This window comes from Apteryx rowi, unplaced genomic scaffold (genome assembly GCF_003343035.1).
Source record: "Apteryx rowi isolate R43461 unplaced genomic scaffold, aptRow1 scaffold_832, whole genome shotgun sequence".
In the NCBI taxonomy this organism is placed as follows: Eukaryota; Metazoa; Chordata; class Aves; order Apterygiformes; family Apterygidae; genus Apteryx; species Apteryx rowi.
This window is the reverse complement of record NW_020451130.1, coordinates 249,236-274,414: the sequence shown is the minus strand read 5'-3', so window position 1 is coordinate 274,414 and position 25,179 is coordinate 249,236. Positions and strand designations below refer to the sequence as shown.

The window sequence follows — 25,179 nt, the reverse complement described above, 5'->3', positions numbered from 1 at the left end:
CAGCTGGCCCTGTTGTGTACTTGTGATGCTGCCCGCTGCCTTCTTGCTGACTGTGTGTTTTGGGGGCTTTGTTACTGTGCTTGTGTTATCACTTGATTATTTTGGTCTGTTTTGCAAAAATGCTCACAATAAAGGAAATCACTGTTGCAAAAGAACAAAGTGAGAAAACCAAAGGATTTCATCACTTCATTGTGCCTGTTACTTGGGGCTGTCCCACAAACTGCTTGTCAAAGGGGATGGCCACCCCAACACTAACAGCACAACACACATGGTTTGGGGTTGTTTTTTTTTTTGCAATCCTGGTAAATCCAAGAGTTATCTATCTCCTTTTGGGGGAATGTTAAAAGCCAAAAGTCTACAGACCAAAAGCCAAACATTGACAGAGGCCCAAGCCTACTTAGCATGTCCCATCACATTAGCCACACCCAACTCTCAGTTGTGCTCATCAGAGGACTTTTAGAACCCAGTTTTCCCATGACATGAGTGCAAACACCAACTTTGCCCAGCCACCACTTGATACAAGGAGTGGGAGATGCCCTGACCCCAGGGACCTGGCATCTGGCACCGCCATCCCTGGGGTCAAGGTTTTGGTGAAGCACAGGGATAGGTCAGTGCTGTTTTGGTGGGGCAGGGAACCCGCAGGAGGGTTTGGGAGGAAGCTTTCTCCAGCCAGCACAGCCACACATCCAGGCATCCCACAGGTCCCACTCCCAGCCTACAAGGAAATGCACGCTGGACAGAGAGCGGCAATGGAGGGGAAGCCCTGCAAGACCAGCCAAAACTCCGTGTTAACGCCTCCTCCTTGCAGCTCCCCACCAGCTCCTGCAGCACTCTGCTGAAAGCACTGGGGCCATTTCTGCAATGAGTGTTGATAGGCTCAGAGGCATCTCATGCCTGGACTTCAAGCATAAAGCTGGGACGAACCAGCCCTTGCCAAACCTCAATTAGCAAACAGCCAGTGAACCCCAGATAAAAGGGTGCCTAAGCCCAAGGCATCCAATACATCTCAGCTTTTCTCAGCAACCGTAGTGTTTTGTGGTTTTCCTAAAGGGAAGAGGCACAAGCTGCCAGAGCTGCAACGTTGCACCACACTCAACCCAGGCACTTGCTCGCAGGTCCTGCTCTCAGCCCCTTCCTGACCCCTGCTTTTCACAAACCCTGGAGGAACCAAGTGTTTCAGGGCCCTCCTTCCCTTCTCTCCAGGCCAGCTGATGTCAGCATCAGGCTCAGCCGCTTTCTTGTGGGGAGACAGGCACCAAGCGGTCACGTGGCTTCTGCCACTTCCTAAAAAAAAAAAAAGGCCTTAAAAAAAAAAAAAAAAGCCACGAGAAGGCAAGAGCTGAACACTGGAGAACCTGGCAGCAAGCAAGGACCACCACGTAGCATGGGCAGGGACAAATTGCAAGGGAAACCTAAGCACAGCTCCCACTGCTGGCTACTAGCCATGGCTGGTGCTGTGCTCCCTCTGCCGGGCAACACGCTCGGAGCTCCACGCTTGCAGACACGTCACCTCCAGCATACTTTCCTCCACCAAGGCCTCCTCCCCCCCCTCACCCACTGCTTTGCAGCAAAAGCAAGGGCACTCCAAGCTGCACTTAGAGCACAAGAAGTACACGTGGCTCGAAGGAAACTTTTTTCCCTTTTGCTCACATCCCTGTAAGAGCTGTTCCCCCTGTTTTTACTCCACAGGAAGGAATGGTGGGAATAGAGGATTCCCTTCTAGCACAACTGGGGTCGTTCTTCAGAGATCCCATACACCTACGTAACCTGGAAGCTTAAAACAAACAAACATAAATAAATAAATAAATCCAGAAGAAGAAAGCAAGGACAAGCTCATTTCACTACAACATCAGTTTAATTGCATCAACACCCAGAAATACACAAAAGGATACGTGCCAAGAGCCCCCCCATCAGAGAGAGAGGCTTCCTTCCATCATATGGTCATGGGCCTTCCTTTCACACTTCTTTCACTCCAAAAAAAATAATTGCACTGATTGATGTACAAATACAGTCTTCCATTTTCACACATTCATGGATTCTGCTGCTACAGAAGGGTCGAAGCCCAGCGCCCACCCCGACACGGTCAGAGTGGCTTCCAGGGCAATAGTTGTACAAAACAGTATGAAGATTCTTACAAACGTATACCTGCAGTGTTTACTGGTATTTTTAAGGTTTCAAAATTAGGTTTTGAGTCACTAATGGCTTGTATCTTTATCTACAGTAAATTGAGCATATATTTTTATTTTAGGAATGTGTAAGGCATTTTGGTAAGTTGAACAGTAAGTTCTAGGTCACAGAGTGATCAAACTGAAGTCCCTTCCTTTGAACCATCCTCTTCCCCCTGGAAAATAAAAGCAGAGAGATGGGTTACTCAGCTGGATCTAACTTACTTTCATAGCAGCTTAAGTAGCACAGCATTTTACAGACTGGTCAGATCTTCCCTTCCACACAGTCAAAATCGTGACAACCCCCTTCTAGCAGAGTGAGTCCCATGGGTTGCCTAGAGCCACCAAGATAGTTGTTGGCAGTAAGCACCACATTGCCTCCACTTTTTGACAACCATGTGACACACATTTCCTTGTGGCCTCCACTGGTGTCAAGAAGAAGGATGGAGCCTCCAGCATGATAGAGGTCGGTTCTGCTCACAGCCCTTCCCAGCAACACCCAGCAAGAACTCGCTCCAGCCCTGAGCTTTCCTCCCAGCCACAAAGGGCTGAGTTGTTCTCCCACCCAACCACGGCCGGATGCTCATGGGGGCCGTCCTACCACCTCATCTAACTCCAGATGCCATCCCAGCCAAGGGCTCAGTCCCCAATCCCAGCTCCTGGAAAAAAATACCGTTTCCTGAAGCTGTTCTTTCAATTTCTTCACTGTTTCTCTCTCTTTGGCCAGTTGGTCCTGGGTAACCTTCAGTAGCTCTTGTAGTTTGGTTGCTGCCCGGCCCAAGTCCTTTGTTAATTTTTTTTCTTTTTCAAGTCTTTCCTACACAGGAGTTGAAAGAAGCCATCCATGTGAGCCTGCCTTTGCAGTCTGGGCTGTTTGCAGGTGACACAGTCCTTCCCCCCACCCCATCACAGTGGGTCTGCACTGAGCAGTCTTGGTGACCAAGAGCTGGAGGCACATCCAGCTCCCTCCCACGCCGGAAGGGCCAAGCATCACCCCATGCTGCAGGGATGCAGCCATGGCTCGCGCTGGCTCCCTGGCAAACCCAGGAGATGCCTGGGCTGAGCCAACCTCACAGGAGCAGAATTATTTCCCAATACATGGAAAGCCCAGCCAGCAAGATTGCTTGCTAAGAAAGCCAGCTCAGGGCATCACCCCCCTCCCTTTTTCATCTTGGCCAACACAGATCTAGGGACTGTGATTTCCATCCTGCTTCACCCCTCAGCCATGCTGAAGCTCACAGCCAGGCCTGGGGCAGGGAGTTACTTGCATGGGAACCATCTATGTTGCCCCAGCATCCCCAACAAAGATAGACCATGTGCGCAGTCCTGCTCTGCCAAGGCTTTTGCTGTCTTGCCTCAACACCAAGCACAAGAAACCAGGGCAGCCAAATCACCTTGAGATGCTGGGCCTCTTCCATGTCAGAAGTTGCTGCATTTTCAGCCAACCTCAGCTTTTCCAGCTCTGCTTGCAAACTGCATGCAGAGCTTTGTGCCTGGAAGAGAGAAACATGCTCAATTAACACACTAGCTAATGATAGCAGATATCTCCCGCATCCTACCTCCATACAGTGAGCTAGCAAGGCCCCAGTCCCAGGTGGGTCTACCTCTGATGAAGCGCTAGATTATACAGCTGCAGTCAGATGGCTGGATGTGTTGGGTTTGCTATTCGAAGATGGCATTTCTCTCCAGAAGCAGTATGAAGCCCAGTTAAAGCCCTGAATCCTCAAGGGAAAGTGCTGACAAAAAAGGGGAGACTTGGAAGGGGGCACTTTCAGGGTCCAGCAACTGGGGTGTTTGCATGGTGGCTTTGGCACAGCTGCTGTAAGAAGTCTCCTTTGCTCCAGAGGCATGAGGCAAAGTGTGGCAATGTCCCAGATGAAGGCAGGGATGGGGAAAACTTCAAATTAATTCTTGGGCTCTATTAGCCAAGAACTCGAAAGCTTCGGAGGAAAGCTGACTCTGCTTTACATTTCAGCCCGGGGGCAAAGCTCCCGTATGCTCCACATCAGAACAGGGATTGCAGATCCAACCTAGCCATAAATCCTCTGTAAGACAGTCATGGATGCTGGCAGAAAGGGCCCTTCCCTCTGCAGAGGAGCTTGCCCATGGCCCCTCCACAGCTCTGGGGCTGATCCCCAGCTCTGACAGCAAGCTGCTGTCCCCTCCTCGCCTCTGTCCAACTTACTTCCTCCAGTTCCAGTGCTAACTTCTGCCTCAGCGCTTGCTCCTTCTCCACAAGGGCTTCATTATGCTCTAGCTGAGTTTTCAGCTGCATTGAGAGAGAGAAAAGACCCAGAAAAAATATGAAAAAAAAGAACTAAGGACAGAGATCAGTGAGTGGGGACACTACCATGAAAGCTGAGCTACACAGAAGAAACAAAACCTGGAGCATTTCCCAAGGCACGGAAAGACCGTAGGCGCCGGTATCCCCTCCTCTCTGCACAAAAGCCGAGAGGATGCCGATGGCAGGCCCAGAGCTCAATTTTGCTTTGCCAAATTGTGCCTGCTCGCAAGGCAGCACAAGCTGGGACTTGGGACAGGAAGCGAAACACAGCGGAGGACATATCCAACCAGTGGCCACACTGCGCCAGATGAACAGTGCCCTGGGGAAGGCTCCACAGTTAATGGGATTACAAGAGAGAAACGGAGTCTTGCCCATGGCAGCAGCCAGCTACCAGCAAGAGGTGTTAGCCTGAAAGACAACAGTCACTGCTAATTCCTTCAGTCTGACTCCAGCAAGGTGGACAGAGCTTTTACACTGATATGGGCTCTGTAATCCTAAACCCCAGAGGAGGCCTCCAACGGGGAAGGATTCGCAGCCCAGCTGTGTCAGGGAGTCCTCCTCCTTGCTGGGGTCTGGGCTTCCTCCAAGGCAACCCAAGCAACGCCCTTCTTGGTTCAGCGCGTGGCGGAGCCTGGTCGAGGGTTCGCGGTGTCCCTGCAGCAGCGCTTCCTGCCTGCTTCCCCAAACCAGCCTGCCCCTGTCCCCCCAAGGGGGACGACATCAGGAAAGCCAGATGGTGACGCTCTTCCAGCGGAAATAGGATGGGTGGTTAAGGGGGCCGGGGTCTGGCTTCCCGGGACCTTGGTGGACATGCGCCACACATGCGGGACAAAAGACAACCCCACCCGGAGCAAAGCCACGTGCAGGTTTCCATGCTGTTAGAGACGGTGACACAGGACAAGGGACACGGTTAGAGGTCAGTGCCTTCATGGGCAGCAGTCTCACCACCCTAACCTCGAGGGGCGCGGGCTCGCTTTGGTCAGCTTGTAACCCCACTACTCCATCCTGCGCGTGGCTCTTCATCTCACTCAACTGCTGCCTGACCTGCAAGGAGGACCAGCAAGCCTGGCTCAGTTACACACCCACACACAGCAGCCATTGTAAGACCTGCAAGGACCTACAGACAATGCTCATTGGTTTTTTTGCTTGCACATGAGCCAAAACGTTTGGAAAAACGATCTCTGGTTCGGCTAGACAAACTGTATCTAACCTGGGCAGTTTAAGACGTTATGGCTCCTAGGTGTGCAGACCTGCTCCCACCTCATCTCCTCTTAGTTAATCACTCAGCCCTTTGGTTTAAAACCGCTCCAAAGGTTTGTACTGACACAGTCGGGCTGTTAAATGAAGCAGCCAAGGCAGGGTGGTGTGTTCAGAAGGAAGGGAAGGTTGCTGGATGAACACAGATGCGTTCAATACTTACAACTGCTTGCCCATTTAATTAAAGTTAATGACTACCCAGCAGCAAGCTCTCTCTAGAGGAAAGGGCTGCACGGGCTTAAGTGAGCTGGACGATAATGGCTGCAATGCTCAGAAGAGCTGCAGCACCTGAGAGAAGCCGTACCCGAGGCACCAGGTGGTGCCTCCTGGCTTGCACTGCTCTGAGCAGGTCTGCAAACCAGCGATACCACCTCAAAATTCTAAAAACAAGAGCTTTGAACGGGGACATCTCCTGACCCTTTGCTCACTGCAACAGGGCTTAAGGAAGCCCTGAAGGGCTGCAGCGTGACACTAAAAGACTCCTAGACCTCGTGGGCGAGCTTAGCCTCCAAAGAATGAAACATTTAAATATTAGAAGGCAAAGCAGCAGCTGCTGTTTCACAACCAAAAAGTGTAATTAAAATCCAAAAGCCCTCATAATTTTGGCAGTTTTTTGGCTCTCCAAGCCCTCCATCCCAGCCCTCTCTCCCACTTACCTGCAGAAACTTCGCCTCATCCTCAAATCTTTTAAGTGATTCATATACACATGGGACATACGACCTAGGTCTTCCCACCCAAGGGGGGACTGATGGACCCAACCTTCTGCCCGCCCCAGGGGCTGCAATCACAGAGTCCAACGCAGCAAGAGCTGGGGTTTCTGCTACACGCCAGCTTGCTTAAGCCTTGCTGCTCTCCCTTCCTTCCCAGCTACCTTCACAGGAAGAAAGGCAGGCTAATATAATCTTTTCCTAGCTCACAAACATCCACTTTGAAAACTGGATGAGTTTTGTGTGCAGAAGTACCAAGTTCACCTGCGTCCTGGCTGTATGCTCCTACCCTCTCCAAACGTGCGGTGAGGAGCAAGGTGCCACCAGGCGGACCAGCCCTGCATCGCAGCTTGCAAACTGCCCCGCGGCAAAGCAGCCATCCTGCATTCAGGTGTACTGGTCCCTGCAGTGAGGCTGCAAGTGTCCCCCCTTACCAGGGCCAGCTCCTTGCTCTGCTTCTGCATTTCTGTCTTCGCTGCCTCCAGCTGCTCCTGGGACTCTGATAAGAACTGCCTCAACTGACAAGGAGAAACAGAAAACAGAGAGCAAGCGATAGACTTAGGGCTTCAGTTTTTCCTCCCACTCACCCCTCCAAGCCCCTGCAGACCCCGCAATGTCACACAACCACTCAGCCCAGCTGTGGCCCCCTCTACCCTGCCTTGCTGCCCTCCTGTCCCCTAGCCCTGTCACCCCAGGGGTCTTGGCGGGGCAGGGGAAAGCAGCTCATTTATACACTTGGTTTCAGAGCCCTTTGGCCCAGGGAACCATTTTTTTAACACAACATCTTCTCAAAGAGGCCATGATGGCATCACTTGTTAACCTGCCTGCTGAAGCCTGCTCAGAGAGAGCGAAGCAGCTTTGCCTTGCTCGAGCCACAGAAATCCCGCAGTCTGCAGGCCACCAAGGAGCAGCAGATAACATCTCCATACAGATCCCCCTGCCTCAACCCCCTACCAATGAATCTCCTGACATAAAATGTCTACAAACCAGACTGGGGCATACATCTCCATCTACCTTTCCCTTCTGATTCGCAAAGCTGTGAAGGCCCAGGGCACTCCCCATAAAGCCCCCTGATGCAGATGAGGGATGAATCAGGCTTAGAAGAACGAAAAAAGCAACGTAAGAGAGCAACAGCCACGACACTTACAACTTCAACTTCTTTTGTATAGTTTTGGCGTTCAGAACTGGCTGTCTCCAGGTGATTTTGCAGCTGTGCTTCCAGAAGAGAGATGTATTCCTTTAGCTGGATTAAAAGGAAAGAAAGCAGAGGGATTTGATTGTGTTTAGGTGCAACACTTGGACAACAGCATCCCAAACACATCCCACGCTGCAAGCATACCTTCCCCAGGGCAAGTCAGGAGACCAACCCTGACTCAACCGAAGCACAACACACATCCATATGGCACCTGTGCAGGGCATACAAGGGGCCCTGGCACAGCCTGAACCCTCTCCAGTAGCCAAAAAACCTACCTGGTCTGTGCTCTGCAGCTCTGCTTTCAACTTCTCCACCATGTCTTCAAGGGATTTCAGCTGGACTTGTGACTAAGCCAGAAACAATCAGAAAAGGTCAGTAAATAGCATTTCACTTAGATCCCGAATATGTTTCACACAACTAAAAACTGCCCAGTGGTTCGCTCACACCTCTCTCACTTCATCCTGCACTCAAGCACAAAAGAGTCCCAACACCACACTGGAGCTCCACGGCCTGCAGCCAGCAGGAGCTGCTCTTCCCAGGGGAAGCTTTAGTCCAACAAGCCGAGGCTGTAAATTGTGGAGTAAGGTAATAGATTTGCCTGCAGGACTTGGCTGCAGTCAGCTTTCAACACCCGTGAAGCTGGCACCAAACCCAGTGCAAGTTTCCTATCGAAAGTGCCTTTGGTTTGGAAGCAGCGAGGTATTTTTTCCAATGAGGCATCATGGGTTTTGCTATTAAGAAAAGCCACGCTATCCAAAAGCTCAAGGCATGGGGTTCGCATTTAAACCTGGATTTATTTTTGAAGAGGACTTCACGTTGCTGAATACTTTGCAATAAAGGAATTCATCTTTTCTCCACAGAGACACAGAACAGCCCTGGGGCCTGCCCTAGTTATGATGTTCATCCTATCACGCACGCTGGCCATGCTGTCCATAAACACCAGCAGCCACGTCACCTCCATGCAATCCTACGCTAGATTTCGGTGCAAGGCAGCTGGCAGCACTGGGACTTCACAAGCCAGCAACAGGCTGAGAATTTAAAGACCTCTTGTACAATAGCTCCCCCACCTCTTTGCAGTCTCAATTAACTTAACTTAACCCCATGTGACGGGGAGCAACCAGACTGTGAAAAGTAACTTCAGTTCGGCATTTAAAAGGAAGGAGATAAGTCAGCTTTGCAAGAAGGCATGATCAACCAAGTTCTCCTAGACACCAGCTAAGCCCCAAGAGCTCAAGAAACATGCTCCCCCTGAAACTCCTGGGCAGCAGCAGCTCTCTGGCAGCTGCCAGCTGGTGTTTTAACCAGTAAGAGCGTACCCAGAGTTAGCAAACAGCTGGAGCAAAAACAGTGCACAGCATGTGGCTTGGACTTCAGCTCCTTTCTGAAGCCTCAACCAACACCAAGGTCAACCCAGACTTTGAAAGCAAGCCAAGTTCTTCTAAAAATGGGATTCTAGGAGTACTGCACGTGCTCTGCTGCAGTCAAGCCAGGGGACTCTTCCCACCAGGAGGACTCAAGCCAGACTCCCAAGCTGCAGAACTTGGATCACTGAAGCAGTAACATGGTTTCCTAACTACCATGACTGAAGTGGAAACCTGGAACAATTCCTCCAGCTCCACTGGAAGGATCTAGGCACACATCAGACAGCAAGGTGGGATCCAGGAGGAGGAGGAGGGTATAACCTGTGGCTCACCACAACAGGAAGAGAGGCTTAGCTCCCAAGTGAGGTGGGATTCTCAGTTTTGTGACAAGAAGGATGGATTTGGGGAGGAGAGAAAGCCCCCATGTTTCAAGAATTCAAGGTTGGAAAGAACAATTAGGGTCACCATCTGATTCATAGCCAACAGTCCCTCTACTCTAAGAGTCCAGCTCCATGAGCCTTTACACATGAACAACAGACCCAAAACACGCACCTTTTGTAGCTCCTCTTCAGACACTGTGAGCTTTGCTTTCCACACTCGCTCCTCCTCCTCCACGCTCTTCTGCAGGTCTCGCAGCATCCCTTCCTGTTGGCAAAGCCCCAGCTGAGACCAAGCCTCCTCCCAGCCCTCCTGAGGGCACCGCAGCCACTGTCAGGGCTGGACGCCCTGGACATGCTGGAGGAAGTGAGGGGGACAGGCAGCTCAGTGCTGGACCTGGACTGAAGACCACGTAGACACAGACACTGCAATACCAAACTTACCGTCTCTGCAAGGATAGCTCTGTACTGCTCACATTCTGCTTGTAAAGTGCTTTGCGCTTCCTCCGCCTCTTTTAATTTAAGTGCTGAATCCTGAAAGGAGAGGGGAGGGATGGAGGGAGAGATGAGGAAAAGAAACGAGCGGCTCTTCAGCACTCCTTTGCCCCTCTGCTTTCCAGCCCCTTCACTTACCAGGTGCTCTCTTGCAGTCAGGTGTTGCTTTAGCACATCCACTGCCTTCTCCTTAAACTCTTGTAGCCACGTATCATAATCCTGAGTTTGAAAAACAGGAGGAGGAGGGGAAGGGAAGAGAAAAGGTTGCTTAGGTGTCTCTTATGCCTGTGTGGCAGGGACCTGAAAAAGCACATGCCTACCTGCTGCGAGGAGACGGCGACTTCTGGGAAGGCAGACAGCAGCATCTGCTTGGTTCGTATCTGGAGCGTGTCAAGTTGTTGCTCCGATTCTTCCTGCAAGAGAGACAAGCTGTCCTGGGATGGAGGCCTCAGGTGCACATGCCAGGCTGGAAATGCCAGTCCTGCTTTTCTATGCCTCCAAGGGTGAGCTGGCACGGGAAAACCAGCGGGCAGAGAAAACTACTACCGCTGCAAATCACTACCACCGAAAATCCGTGAAACCTCCTGCTCTACCCAGCACTCTGAGTTCGGGCATGTTTTCATTAGGCCTCCAGACAGCAGAGGACGCACTCCCATTTCCTCTCCAAAAGTCAATGGGATTATGCTGGTTTGACAGTATCATTTGACTTTCTTCCATGTTGCCACCTTGGAAGCAAGAGAAGGATTTGCTAAGATCTGTGTTATTCTGTTCAGTAGGCCCCACACATGCTTCTGGTTACCTGACCATGACCTGCACTGCAGAAAAAAGTCCTTCAAGACAAAAAAAGCCTAAGATGCAGCAGAAAGCTGTTGACATCTATCTCCTTCCAGCCGGGGGATGTCCTCTGAATGCCCCAGCTCTGCACAACAAGGCACAAGAAGACCAACTCACAAGAACAAAATCCAACTTCAGCTGGGATTTGGACAAGCTGCCAGCAGGATTAGGCCAGCACTGCTCCTCAGGTGGAGGCAGGCAACCGAGGGCAAACAACTCTGATGGCTCGGTGAGACTGAATGTTTCACCTACAACACTGGCATCACTGCCAAAGAGCTCACCTTTGCTTTTGTGGCAGCACGTAGTTTTTCTTCGCATGCTTTCTCCGCTGTGGCTAACGCTTCCATTGCTTTCCAGTTCTTCTCACGGAGGTCCTGTCAAGACCACACATACAGAAGGCAGCAAGCCACACGTTACACTGAAGGCCATCACACTGCTCATTGGCACTGGCTCCACAACACGCTCAGGCAGTGGCCTTTTTGCAGGAGCAGAGCACAGTGAAGCCAGGTGGAGACAAGAGCTCCAAAGAGCCCCTTGACCCTGCCAGGATAGGATCTCTCCTGCTTACTATGTTCTAAACCTCCCAGCTGGACAGGGAACAGACACCTCCACCCACGTGGCCCACTGGCTGCTGCCAAAGCCCATCAGGTCAAGCACTTGAGCTGTGCACCTTGCCAGGGGTCTCCTGCCAGACAAGACAACACCCACAACGCTCTGCATGGCTGGAAGAGCCTCATGCTGCACCACAGAGTGATCATTAGCTGACTGTGATGAGTTGTCATCCCTTGTTTGCGCCCTGAAAATCTGGCTTTTGAAGGAAAAGATCTTCAGTGTCCAAAGCTGAATCCAGTTCACTCACGTACATTGTTTTTTGTCTTCTGCTGCTCCACTGTCTCTCTCAGCTCTGCTGCTTCCCTTTCCAAGGATGAGAGCTGGCCTGTTTTTTCTTCAAGCCTGGAACAGCATGATGCAGGAGTGAGTTTCAGTTTTCACCCCCCTCCCAGGTAGTGAGCTCCCAAGAATGGGATTGCAGCCCTTCCTACTCAGGGTCTGCTCCAGGCTCTGCAAACAGCAGGAAGTCACCGCTGCACGGGGAGAGCAAGCGAGCAGGCTGCACTTGTGGGACTAAAAATCACAACTGCAAAAATGAAAGACCACGGCAATGCTGAAGGGGGATCTAGTTTTCTGTGGGATCTAGTTTCCTACTGACCTGTCAGCAATAACAACCAAGTGAGTACTTGGCTGGCTGTATATCCAGGACAAGAAGAAGAAGTAACCTGATCCAAAGGCCACAAATTCCAGGTTACGTAACTGAAATTGCTCCCAACACATCCCCTCCACGGCTCATTAGGCTGAGATAGTCCACAGCTCTGCATTTTAAAAGCATCATCTTACTATCTTGAGGAACCATAAATCAGGGCCACCAACTAGACACATAAAAACCTGCAGGTTCCCTCCACACCCTCAGATCCACCATCCACCCTGACAGGAGTCTCAGCTGAGCAGACCAAAGAAGATGCAGATCCTCAACATGAATTGCCCAGATCTCTTGGAGACCAAGAACCTCTGGTCAGATTGAACAACTGCCCTCCTTTTGAGGAACGCTGGATGCTTGCTAGCAGCAGACGCATCCGAGATTACCCCCAAGAAACCCTCCCCCCATGGACAGAGACAGACCCTTCTCGGAGTTGCCCAGCAGACGGACAAGAGGCAATGAGCATGAGTAGCAACATGGGAAATTCCAATTAGATGCCAGAAAACTGTTTTTCACCATGTGCGTTTAAATATCTGAAGGGAGGGTGTAAAGACAATGGGGCCAGACTCTTGAGCGGTGCCAGCGATAGGACGAGAGGCAACGGGCACAAACAGAAACACAGGAAGCTCTGTCTGAACATGAGGAAAAACTTCTTTACTGTAAGGGTGACAGAGCACTGGAACAGGTCGTCCAGAGAAGTTGTGGAGTCTCCACCCTTGGAGATATTCAAAAGTCATCTGGACAGGGTCCTAAGTAATGTGCTCTCGATAACCCTGCTTGAGCAGGGGGGTTGGACTAGATGATCTCCAGAGGCCCCTTCCAACCTCTGTCATTCTGTGATTGGGGGCGGGGAGCAAACACTGGAACCCTGAACCAGAAAGGTGGAAAATTCAAAACTTCCCTGGAAACAGCCCCAAACAGCCTGCTCTAGATGTCTCTGCTTTGAGTAGGGTCTTGGATCAGCGAAATCCAGAGGTCCCTGCCACTTTCAGCACCAACACCATTTCCCCAGTCTGTTTTTAAGGAGATGTCAGCCTTCATGTGCCTGACAGCAACTAAAGTGTTGCTTCAGAACGGATTAGCTGTTATTTGGGGCCAGCACTAGAGCTGATTAATGCTGTAAAAGCTGCACTGTCCAGGATTCACCTCAAATTCCCAGCTTCACAATCCCTCTCACCCTTCGAACAGAGGGAACAGGAAGCCCTCACCCATAGGGATCACCCTCAGGGGAAATCTGGGACATCCAGACAAGTTTTAGGTGCTGTGACAGCCTTTTGTGAGTTAGACAGTATCTAAACTCACCTTAACCGCAGCTGCTTCATTTCTGCTTCATTGGCTGCCTGGAAGAGAGAAATCACTGTCATTACCTGTCTCAGAGACCCGAAGCAGACCAGCCCTTACAGAGAGCATCCCAGAGGGGATCCCAGAGGGGATCCATCTGCAAAGATAATACAGGTGCTAATGCCACCATGCAAAACATCTACTTGGGGCTGGTGCTAAGAGCTGAACCATGTGCTGCTAGCTGGGAGCTGCAAACAGATCTGTACAAACACATCTCTTGCACATCCCAAACTGGCACTGAGAACCATTTCTCCTGCACGCTCCCGCCCCCAAATTAAAAGAGCACACGACCTGCAAGTCTCTGTCTTTTTCTGCCTCCCTCATCTGGCCTGCTTCCAGCAGAGCTTCAATGGATTTGATCTTCTCCACGAGCTTCATGTTCTCTGAGCTGGCATCCTGCAGTTTTCCCTTCAGGCTGTCGAGCTCTGACAATTTGCTTTTAACCTCTGCTTCGGAGCTCAGCAGCTTGGCCTGCAGCTCTGTTAGTGGAAGAGGAGAGAAACACAAGACAGTAGGTGCAACCACGTTCAGAGACTCCCCTCCCTTGCCCCAGCAGGGCTCTTGGGCAAAGAGGCCTCAGCCATGCAGAAGAGAGGGGCATTGGAGCAGCATCCCAGGAGAGAACCAAGGCCTCATCCTCCAACCACAATCATGGACAAGCCGGGCATCTTCCCTGCACTGATACCAGATGATCCAGCTCATCTGGGTCAATTCACCCTGCCCTGACCAGCTCCACCAAGGAACCATCTCAAAGCTCACAGCAGCGCTCAAAATCCGCTCCCTATTTCAGCTGCTAGAGAGCTCTCCCTGTGTCATGCCCAGGTCCTCACCAGCAATGCTCTGCTGCTGTCCTTTGGCCTTTTCTGTCTCTGCTAGAAGGCTTTTGTAGCTGCTCTGGGTTTTGCGGAGCTCGTCGCTTACTTCATCTAGCCTCTTCTGCAGCGTCGCCTCCACCTCTCTTTGGGAAGTCTGCACGGCAGGAAGAGAAGGCTTTAAACAGCAGGTGAGGCACCCTGGCCAGTTCCAAGCAAAGTTGTGTCACATGGTGCTATTTTTAAGCTGTGCTTTTGGGGGGTTTAAGTCATCTTTCCCCCATGCTCCCTGTGCACGAAGAAGCATTCACTTTGTGCTCTTGTTTTGTAATTTGCCAGCCCTCAAGCGGGAATTAGACAACACCCTAATGTCTCAATTCTGGGCCAAGACAACTGACTGCAGCCATCCTCCCCTCCAGCCTGGAAAAGAGAGTTAAGCTCTGAAAAACCTCTTAAAGCTCTGGTTCTTACACACCACGCCAGCAGAGGCAGCGCTGCAGAAAGCCTCCCCTTTGCAAAGCCCCAGCCAATGCTCAGAGCCCAAATGCTCCACGCCGGGGAGCATGTGCAGACAGTGCCAAACTTTTTTTTTTTTTGCTATTAATTTGCTCTCGCAGCCACTAAGTGGCTTCATTCACTGAATGCATTCATAGCTGCCACTGTGCAGCTGGAGGGAGAGCAGGAAAACACCCAGCCATCACTCAGGATGGGGCAGATGCTCTTTACGACAGGGAGATCATCCTCAATTTTCTTTGCTCATGGAAAGCAGATGCTGCGTGGGCAGCTGAAGCCCCAAACTGATATGGGGAGGTACTGCTACGGCACTTAGCAGGTCAGGTGCCTAGAGATATCCAGACGTGTGTTTCCACACGCAGTGGAATTTTCTATGTGGTTTGGGCCAGAGAAGACTTTTTTCCACCTTAGAAAGCAGCAGAGAAGAGGCCTGGCCAAGGCAGGCACTTCGAGGGGGAAAGCAGAGTGAGGGATATGAGGAGCGTGCTGAAAACCGGCAGCTCTCTGAATATGAATCATACCATTTCAAACGCAAAATGCTTTGCGGAGGGGAAAGAGGAAGGCAAACTAGCAGCCCAGTCTCTGCCTGAATGATACCTCTAGAACCACCGAAAAAGTGGGATTCCTCCTTTCCTTGATTTGATACCACTCCTCAACCCAGAGCTCTAGGTGTTGCTACTGAGCACCCTTACAACCTGCGCTCTCCCCATCACCGCAGGTACCTTCAACGCATCACTTGCTATTCAGGACATATCCTTTAAACACCCAGAAAACCTCAGCCACACCCAGATGACAACAGAAAAGCCACAAGCGTTACCTCCTCTGCCAGGAAGGGAGCACATGAGGCTTAAAAACAGCTGAGCTGAGAGAGAAAGGGAGAGCAAGCCCTTTGGTGTGAGCACAGGCCCAAGTGTGACAGGGGCTGGGGGGCTTCCTATCACATTTCCTGGGGCAAAGAAAGGCCAGGGGCTCTCTACAGACAACCGTGCTGTTAGCAAGAAGGGAAGAGAGACGGATGAGCCCACGGGGTTGCCGTGCTGCTGCAAGGAAAGCCCTCATCCCCCAGCCAGCAGTGCTTCCAGCCCTGTTGTTTTTTCACCCATTCACACCAACCTCACGAGCTTCACAGATGTGTGAAAAGAACAGTTTTAACCAGGGCCACAGGCTCCCTGGGTTTTTCTGGTGATGCTGTAACAAGAGTGCATTGCCCCTGACAGACTAACACGTGGGGAAGGCAATTCGGAGATCTGCAAGGCAGCTCCTTTTCCAGCCACTCCATCTCCAAGTTCTTCCCACGGCCATGCATTGCACGGATCCCATGAATTTAGTTATCCTGCATGACGCCTAAGCTGCCAGCCCCTAACCACCCTGGAACGGGACATTTTATCTAGTAGGGTAAGGGGTGTGTGTGTGTGTGCGTGCGTGGACAGGTGTGGGCAGAATACATGCACACACCAGCAGGAGCACACACTCCCCCTTACCTCTGAACAGCTGAATTAATAAAACCTGATTTCTTATAGCCAGTGTCCTCTATGATTACCTTGCTGCAAAGACAGCAGTGAGGAGTCAGTGCTTGCCTGACATTAAGCACTTTCTCTGAAGGTTGGTGCCTTTGCTCTAACCAGCTCCCGTTTCAATAAAGAACAAAAACAAAACACAAAAACACCCAAACCCAACTCATAAGGGCACAAACGCAAAGAACATTGCAAGGGCTTGGTTCCCGCAGCGAACCAACTCTTTTGCTGTCCACCCTCATGCATGCAGTTTTAAGAGAGAAGGACCAGAAACACATGGAGATTAAGCCACCCAAACAAGGTCAGAGGGAAAACAGCTGGCAAACCCCAGCACTCCTGTCCTGCTCCAGCCAGACATCTCCCTACTGTAAACTCAAGCTGCAGCTTCTCTGCGAGGGGAGCAGATTTGCCGGTGGCTGTCTGACCTGTAGCTGCTCGACCTGCTTCTCAGAGGCCACTGCTTTGATTTCCCAGGTCTTTTTCTGCTGCTCCTCTTGCTGCAGCATCTCGGATTTTTCAGTCAGCTCTTTCGCCAGCTTGTTGCATTCTTGTCGTAACTTCGCCAGCTCAGCATTTTGCCTGGACCAAGAAAAGCAGGGTCATTTTAACCCACAGGCCAACTGAGTATCCTCGCTTTACTTACGGGGGGAATACAACCTCTTGTGGGCTTGACGCAGAACTTGAAATATCTTAACAGTTGCATTTTCCTATTTCTAGGACACGCCTGGTCCTTCATGGGGGGGGGGTGGTGGAAAGAGTTGACAAATCACTTTTCAAAAGCTACATTTCAGTCACAGGAGACATTCCTTTCCTATGAAGTAGAAAACATGAGGATCTGCATTCCCAGACACAAGAGGAAGTTCTCTAAGCATCTGGAGTCCAGTCAGTAATTATTTTACTGCTGTTAATCACCAGCTATTTCTTATTTTCTATAAAAAGGACTGTGAAATATCTCTACCTAGCTCATGCTTATTCTACATGAATCAAGCAGGTCTTGGTTCTCTGTGGCATCACTCGTTTTAAACACAAAGAACCTGTTAGAAATCTTCTGAAGTCAGAAAGTATGAGCTTACAAGAGCTGGAAAGTCCTACACAGCACCTTAAATCTGTTAGCAGAGAGAAAAAGTCTCCATCCCCAAGCATCTATCCCCTGACGACTGCTGCAGAGTGCAGACAGCACCACACTGAGCATCTCTCAGCTCATGCCCATGCTGAGCTGCCTTCTTCCTCACACTATCTGTTGGCTCCAGCATCAAAACAGCTCAAGGCAAACAGGGCTTCCTTCCCCTGTCCTTCCACTTTGTCATGAGCTGCAGCCTGCGAAAACATCGACATTTCCTCCGTCAGCCCCCAAAAAGACATTTGACAAACTCTTCATGACCCCCTCCTCTACCTCCAGCTACCTGAAGTCGGCAATAGCCTTTGCAGGGTGGTTTCTGTACAGACCCCTTGGAAAAGGGGACAGGCCAGCTGTGAAGGAGAGCTAACTCCTGGTGCCTGCCAGAACGCAGTCCCCGTCTCCGCTCCACACCCCGGCCCTGGCTGCAGCCTTACTTGCTCTCCATCTGGCTGGTGGCTTGGTTGAGCGCATCCCTCAGGATGGAGTTCTCCTGCTGCAGGCGAGCGAGCTGGGTGTTGGGGCCGTTCTCCAGCTGCTCTTGCAGAGTCCGAATCTAGAGGACCCCAACACAGGTTATTCCATCATGAGGCCCTTTCCTCTCCCGAGAAGCCCATGTACCACCCCAGCCCAGGCTGTTAAACCCAGAGGAATGCACACGCACACATGTGGGGTGTGTGGGTGCACTGCACCCCCTTGCTCAGTTGACAGACATTTACACCTCCTAGGTATGTAAAGTCTCATGAGGATGCTCCCACACATCTCTTCTCCTTTTAGCACTGTGGTCCAGGCAGCCTGGGGCTAAGCAAGGTTTCGGCTTCTGCTACTTCAGTGATTCATGCAGTTACCACCGAAAAAAGGATTGCTCCCAAGAGCCACCTTTATGTTAGGAGGTGCCCCTGAAGTCTCCAGTACTTTGGACCTCAGATAGTGGTCCCTCCCCATCACACAGTCAAAATCTCCCGGGAAGGGGCACCTGCCATCTCGTTGCATGGCGCAACCACGTACCAGGTCTCCCTCACCCCAGCCCCACATTGAGGAAAGCCATTGCTGGGAGACTGAGCATCATGGGCTCTCCTCTCCTCTCTCAGTCTCTGCTCCCCTCGCCATACCCTATATGCCGATCTAATCAAAAAGGCTCCCCATGCACCAAAAACTATCCCCCAGCCAGAGGAGAGCACAAGACCCCAGAACACAACACACGACCTACCTTTCCTTGGAGCTGCTGCGTTTCATTCACGTGATCCTGGTAGCTAGCCTGCATTCGGGCTTGAACGGCAGCAATCTCCCGTTCGCGAGCGAGTAGCTGCTCTTTCAGCTTGCTTTCGACAGCCACCGCCTTGGCCTTCTCCGTCGCAAGTTCCTTCGAGGAGAGAAGCCATCTGCTTAGTTCTCAGCACTTGCTTTGAGTTTGCTCGCTTTAAGGAAACACAAAACCAGGCCTCCTGATTTGGAAGACTTAAAAGTTCAGCCGTTTTAGAGCTACAAGCAGTCTATGAAGTCCCATGCCAAAACAGCATGGCCAAGCTACGTTGTTTAACACTTACATTTCTTTCTGTATTTTGTTTTGGGCTCTGTGGCCACTGGATGCCACTGTTGTTCCACACCAGGCCAGCTAAGAGAAAGGAGTAAGACAGCCTAGATTTTTTTTCTGGATCAATAAGCTTTATATTATACAAAATCCAGGGCAAAGCAGGGAAAGAAAGGGACATTCCCAGGTTGGGATTGGAGGGCGCTATACTGCCTTCAACGTGGACACTACAGGAAAGCTTGCTTCCTGCCCATGCCAATGCAGGCCCCCGTGGCTCGTGGGGACGTACGGGACTTTGTTTATCTACCTTCCTTTCCCGCCAACGGCCAGACAGGCAGGCTCGCTGCTACCGTGTCCCATCAGCAGCAACACGAGCCATGCCAAGGCCGTCAGTGCGGCAACCACAGGGCCACCTCAAGGTGGCAAAAGTTTGTTCTGATTTCAGTATTTAAAATGAGGTTGAGGCAAGGTGCAATCTATTAAAGAAACCACTGTTCCCCACTTCTTGCAGGCCACACACGTGCTCTGTCACACAGTCCTTTGGGCTGACACCTTCCTGCTCTGGATCAGGCCTGGAAGCGGAGCAGCGATCAGGCAGCACAGGAACACAAGCACCCACACTCTATGGATGAAAGCACTGCACTGAACCACCACTTTTTGCGGGAACAGCAAATGGATAAAGGACCCAGACACCAACTGGGCTCTGCTTCCAAGTGGGACCACCCACAGGGACTAGGCGGCTTGCTACACACCAGCAGGACTGCTCTGCCGAGATGGAGCGAGCCAAGATGGCCAGCACAGGAGAGAGCCCATGCCAGAGACCTGAGGAAGGCTGTGCAGTGCTCACCTTGCTCAACTCCCGCAGCTTGTTTCTGGCAGCGGACACGTCTTCTTGCTCGGCAGCAAGTTGTTTTTCCTTCTCCTCCAACTGGCGTTTTAGGACAGTAACTGGGTCACCCTTCTGCGTTGCCTAGAAGCGTGAAAGAGCACGCTAACGGAGACCTCCAAATCCATCCCATTTCCCCTGTCCCTGCATGCATGAGCTACCTAACCTGCAAGAGTGGCTTCATGAAGGATCCAGCCCTCTATCCTCCAGAATGCCCTGCTGGTTTTGTAGCCAGCAGGTCACCCATCCTGCCTTAAAACCTGGAGCTTTCCTTCCCTCAACACATCACATCCCAGCCCCTAGTCTCAGTTGAGAGCCAAGGTCACAAGAGCCAATGGCAGGTGGCTCTTGGCCATGAAGAAGCAAGCATCCGCAGCTCGCCACCCTACCGTATGCCAGGTATCCTGGACGATGCCTGCTTTATCCGTCAGGATCTCGATCAGCTGCTGGGCCTCCCCCTCACTGAACACCATGCTGCTGATGGTGGACACAAGCGTCTTGTAGGGCAGGTAGAGGGGCCCATCTGAGTCCATGGGTGCTAAAGAGAAAAGAGGAGGCATTGGAACCATTCAACACCAACAGCAGAGCTGAGTCGCACTCCCTGATTTTAAGTCAACTACCTTAGCTGGCCTCAACTGGACAATTGCCATTTCAACCCAGCATCCAGGCAGTTTTCTGCACTCGTGCTTTATACCTCTTTAAATGAGAGCAATACAAGAAGTGCTAGAGAACAGACAATGCTCATTGCACAAGCGTGCTTCAGGGGTCACCGATCGCTTCTGTCTGACACTACTACAGGTCACCTCCAACCCACTGAGCAAACTGAATGATCGCCAGCAGGTGCTAGACATGTTTCACCAATGCCACAGATCAGAGCTTTGTTAGGCCAGGAGGGATCCGAAGTTGGACTACACCGTGATACCCCCTTGCAAGTGGAGCAGAGTGGAGCTAGGAGTCCCCCCCTCTTCCACCACACAGGTTTGCTCCAACTCTTTGTGAAGGAAATGATGCATATCTTCCTACCCCTCTGCAAACCTGGGAAGGCCAGGTAGCATCATGTAGTCTGTAACAGGACTGCGATGCTGTTGTAGCACCACAGTGCACAAGGTCATGATGGATAGAGGGACGTGGGCAGAGATTTAAGAGTTATTCCACAGTATCTACGATCCAGTGTGCTTACTTTTCTAAAAACAACCCACATGAACTGGTTCTTTAAAAAAGCAGTTTGGATTCCAGTAAGTCCAGAGTCTCTAAAGCCATTAACACCAAGGCCTCTTGAACATGGAGATCAGGACCCACATGGCAGCAGTTTCAGGAGAAGTTGCACAGCGCTGAGCACAACCTTCATGCCACCGTCTCAGGACACACATCCTGCAACTCCCTCACGCTGAGGAAGGGCGACCATAGAGAGGGGCAGCAGCACAAGGCCTTCTGTGTGGTAAGCTATCCTGCACCCAACACCAGCTCCCACCACCATGAGTATTTCAGAGCTCGGAGGCAAAAAAAGAAAAAAGAATCCAACCCATGACAGCCACTGCACTCAAAACTTTTCTGGCAAGTAAGCGACTAGACCCACCTGGCTGATGATCTTAAAACACACATGAGAGCAAAAGCACATGTCCAAATTGCTTTCCTCTAACCCTGGGGATGATCTGTTCCCCAAGAAGCAGCTATTCAAGTTAAAAGCTCCAGTAGAGCAAAAAAACAAAACTGAAGAAAAAACAGGTTCAAACTCCAGATCAGAGCAATGGAGAATTCCTCGGGGTCAGCATTACCTCTACACTCAACCGCAATTCCATCCTGCTCCAGACACAGACTCTGCTGTATGTGATGACCTGGGCCATCAGCATGGGTAAGGCAGTTAGACTCAGATCCCCACGCCCTTGGCAAGCTGCTGCCGCAGTTGCTTTCCCTGTTACAAGCTGGTCCCTTACTTCTAGGCAGGTTATCAGCTGTGGTAGTACCTCTCTCCGCCAAAACCCACTCCGTTTTCGTACTTCCCCTACCGTGACCAGATGCTCCTACATAACCTTGAGCATCCTGCAGGCCTGAACGCTGAGGTGTAAGCCCCAAAGTTACGAGGTTCAAGACCGTGTTCTTGACCTCCACACTAAAAGCATGGCTCTTCAAACCCACGCAGACATGTGGCACTGGAGACACAGCTTGCTCCCTGGAGTCCCAAGCCTGGGAAGCAAATCAGTGCTGAAGCCAAGATCAGGAACCAACAAGTGTTAGGAGGGAGAGCTTGGGTCCCACTATCACAGCTGATGACCTTGGATCCATGTACATGTTAACCGCTTGCAAGCAGGTTTTTCTTGGAACAGAAAAGGCTAAAAACAAATCAAACAAGAAAAAATATCCCAAGCCACTCATGTCAGATTTGCCATCTGTATCAGAGCAGAGGACATGGCTTTGAACACCCAAACACCATCTTTGCAATACCCTCCAGTAGTGGCTGCTCCTGAGCTCAAACAATTTCAAATCTCATCCCTGTGTGGAGCTGGCCTTTAGTAAAATCCTTTCCTCAGACAAGCAGATTCAAGGGTTTTAACTTGCCCTTGGAGACCTGTGGGCACAAAACTCCCCACATCCTGCCGAGTAGCAAGTTCTCTCCTGAAATACAGGTGCAAAAACTGCCAGATTACACTGCAACCTGGGTTGGGTTGTGTTGGGGAAGGCTAGCAAGCAGGTGTTTACTTACAAAAGAAGAAATGCATGTGCGCCACATTGCAGGCTCTAAAATTGTGAGTACTTTCTGACCTTTCCACAGCCCTTCTCAGAGAAGTGTTCCCATATGGACAAACAGGAGAAATCCCTCAGGTGTTCTCAAAGATGCAATTATCACGTAACCAAAGATAAAAACCAAACTGTTCACATCCATGCAATGAGAGGGGAGAATCCAGCTATAGAGCATTTTCTTCCCTCACTACACCTATTTATACCCCCCTCACCCAGGGCAGCTACCTGCATCTCCTGTTCATTCTTAGTGTGCAGATATGCTCAGAGATGTATGATGCAATAGTAAATCCTGGAGGAACCTGTAACTTTCCAACATCTGTGCATGCTGGACGGAGGAACCAAGCACCAAGCAGGGGCACCCAATGCAGGAGACAACACATTACAGAGTGAAAACAAGTCAATAAGCTCTTGACTTCAACTCTATATTCCCTAGAGAGAACTCCAGTCTTCCCAACCACCTTCCCTCTGCGCACTTGGTCCATCTCACCAGAGACTGCCTTTCTAGAGATGCCGTGTTTCCAACACAGAAGAATGAAGAGGTCTCAGGACAGGGCAGCTCTGTTTTAACAGCATCAAGATATTCTGTTTGCTTACTCAATGGGGATATATGCAGAGGAATTTGGCCTTACCTGGCTCGCTTTTCTTCTTGGATGCAGCCTTCTTCTTGACAGCTCCATCGTGCTTCTGCTCCTCATGGGTGGCAAGAGCATCAGCTTTCTTGACAGCAACAGAGTTGATGACTGGAGCGCTTTGCTGTGTGCCAACTGGTGGCACAGCCACAACAGGCACTTCCTTGGAGGTCACCTCCAAGACAGGGGAGCTCTTTGGGATGCTGACAGGAGGTGAAGCCAACGCTGGGCTAGGAGCAGGCTCCACCTTTGCCACCTTCTTCTCCTTCTTCCTCTTTTCCTTAGGAGATGGGGCAGGTTTCTCCTTTTCCTGAGGGGTCACTGACACTGCTGCAACTGGAGACTCAATAATTATAGGCTCAGACACCACAGCAGGCTCAAGAACTACATCCTTGGAAGAGTCTGTCACTTCCTGAGTCAGCTCTTGCTCAGGTATCTTTCCATTAGGTTTCTCTTCCTTTTTCTTTGCTTTTCCTTTTTTCTCAACAGGTTTCTCTTTCTTCTTTTTCTCCATTTTGTGCTGGTGGGTCTTCTCAAGCTCTTTGCGCTGCTTGGCCAAGGCTTCCTCGTAAGATGTCTCTTTCATGGAGAAGGTGGATACCAGAAAGATTCCAATGGCTGATATCACCATGAAACCTCCAAAGACCATAACACCCAGCGTCTGAGGGTCGTAGACATCCATCCTGCCTTATTCTTCTGTGCCTGCAAGACACCAGAATGACAGTTAGTGGAGAAAAACTCAAAGATGGCCCAGAGCAGTGAGTTTCATACAGACGTTTGTGTTTCCAAATGGCACCTTGCACTGAAACAAATGCTTGAGATTTGCACACCCTGGGAAGGATTTGCACATCCCCAAGTCTGGGCTCCTCCACTATGTTGCCTATTTACAGCAGCTATTCCCAGTTCGTAGTGCAATGAGTAATTTCAATGACTGTAGCAATCTCCAGAAGAACCAAAAAGAGGGAAAAAGGAAAAAAAATTACATCCTTAGCATCTGCACCCTGGGTAACAGCAATTTCTGAACATATAGCTCATCTCACAACAAGAGCTGGAGATGCCACATGCAGAGTGGCTCTCCCGCACTCCGCAAAGACACACAGGGCTGCCGTGGTAAAGAGGGCAACGCGACATGCAGTCCAACACGTGCTTGGGAGCCACACACCAGGGCTGTTGCAGAGAGCAGCACCCATGCAAGCGTCCTGGGGAAGGGGACCTCTCTGCAGCAGCCTGCAGCTCTGGCACAGTGCAAACAAAACCCTGCAGCGAGGCCGTGTGCACATACACCACACCAAGAACCAAGTCGTGGCCATTTCCTTGAGATGCAAATACCAGTAAAAGTCATAAGTTCAAACTTAAGGAAAAAAAAAGAAAAAAAGTCACAGTCATCAATTATCTCATCTTCTCCGACAGAGGCTCACAAGAAGCAGTGAGGGAGACTTACAAAGGGAATCCTGGATGTGGCACTTCTCTTTCCACCTCTGCTATTAGCCTGGCAGGCAAACCAGGCATAGGACATGACCTTCCCCACCTCCTCTTCAGCCTCAGTTTCTCCATCCACAAGACAACAAGCAGCAACGGAGACCCTCCTCAAGAGAGACTGGTTTGAGATCGGGCAGGAGGTGCTGTTATGCCACTCCATTTAATTGCTAATTAAACCTTGTCCCAAGTTTCTAAACCAATCTCTTCCCTGCTGTCCCACTCATGTGTTTCTCCCATCAGGGCAAAACCTCCTTACGGTCCCAAGATGGCTCATTAATCCTCAGGCAGGGATGCCGAAGGTGGTTAATTTAAGAAGGGGCACTTTCCAGGACACACAAAGCTGCAGTTTCTTGCCATCATGCCTAAAAGCCATCACGGGGAAAAGGCAGAAAGCCCTTGGCTATAAGCAGTTCCCATCCCCACACTTAACTGTGAACATTATCAAATTTCCTCTATAAGAGGAAACCTCTATAAGAGGTTGTGTGTTGCAGGGTGGGGGGGCTGGAAGGGGAGGAGGCAAAATAAGACTAAAATGAAGGAGATGGGCAACCTTTCAAAACCTCAGGTCTTGAAGAGACCTCAGAAGTTTTTTTGGCACCACAATGACACGTTACAGAAAAGGTGCTAAAAGAGAACACGACAGAGCACTGCAGCAGAAACTCGCTCCACCTTTGCTCTTGCAGCGAGC

The 25,179-nt window shown here is 50.7% G+C and overlaps 1 protein-coding gene across 1 annotated transcript; it reads right to left on the bottom strand.

Moving 5' to 3' along the window:
• Positions 1-1,836: 1,836 nt before the first annotated feature.
• Positions 1,837-25,179, bottom strand: RRBP1 (ribosome binding protein 1). The gene is made up of 24 exons (XM_026089877.1): positions 25,161-25,179; positions 23,013-23,714; positions 20,034-20,182; positions 19,606-19,728; positions 18,438-18,590; positions 17,665-17,783; positions 16,536-16,689; positions 14,102-14,240; positions 13,563-13,750; positions 13,233-13,270; positions 11,539-11,629; positions 10,957-11,049; positions 10,162-10,254; positions 9,980-10,060; positions 9,791-9,880; positions 9,522-9,614; positions 7,884-7,955; positions 7,561-7,656; positions 6,848-6,931; positions 5,404-5,493; positions 4,351-4,434; positions 3,560-3,658; positions 2,839-2,982; positions 1,837-2,341 (listed from the first exon to the last, which is right to left on the bottom strand). Exons 2-24 carry the CDS (start codon positions 23,692-23,694, stop codon positions 2,303-2,305), a joined length of 2,994 nt encoding a protein of 997 aa, XP_025945662.1. The 5' UTR covers positions 23,695-23,714; positions 25,161-25,179; the 3' UTR covers positions 1,837-2,302.

What these genes read in the sequence shown, in the direction of transcription:
- RRBP1 (XM_026089877.1), bottom strand. Translation starts at nt 23,694, where the DNA reads ATGGATGTCTACGACCCTCAGACGCTGGGTGTTATGGTCTTTGGAGGT. An exon ending in CGCAGCAGCTCCAAGGAAAG is followed by an intron (nt 17,784 to 18,437) that starts GTAGGTCGTGTG and finishes GGGGTCCTCTAG; the next exon opens with ATTCGGACTCTGCAAGAGCA. An exon ending in AAGAACAGCTTCAGGAAACG is followed by an intron (nt 2,342 to 2,838) that starts GTATTTTTTTCC and finishes TTTATTTTCCAG; the next exon opens with GGGGAAGAGGATGGTTCAAA.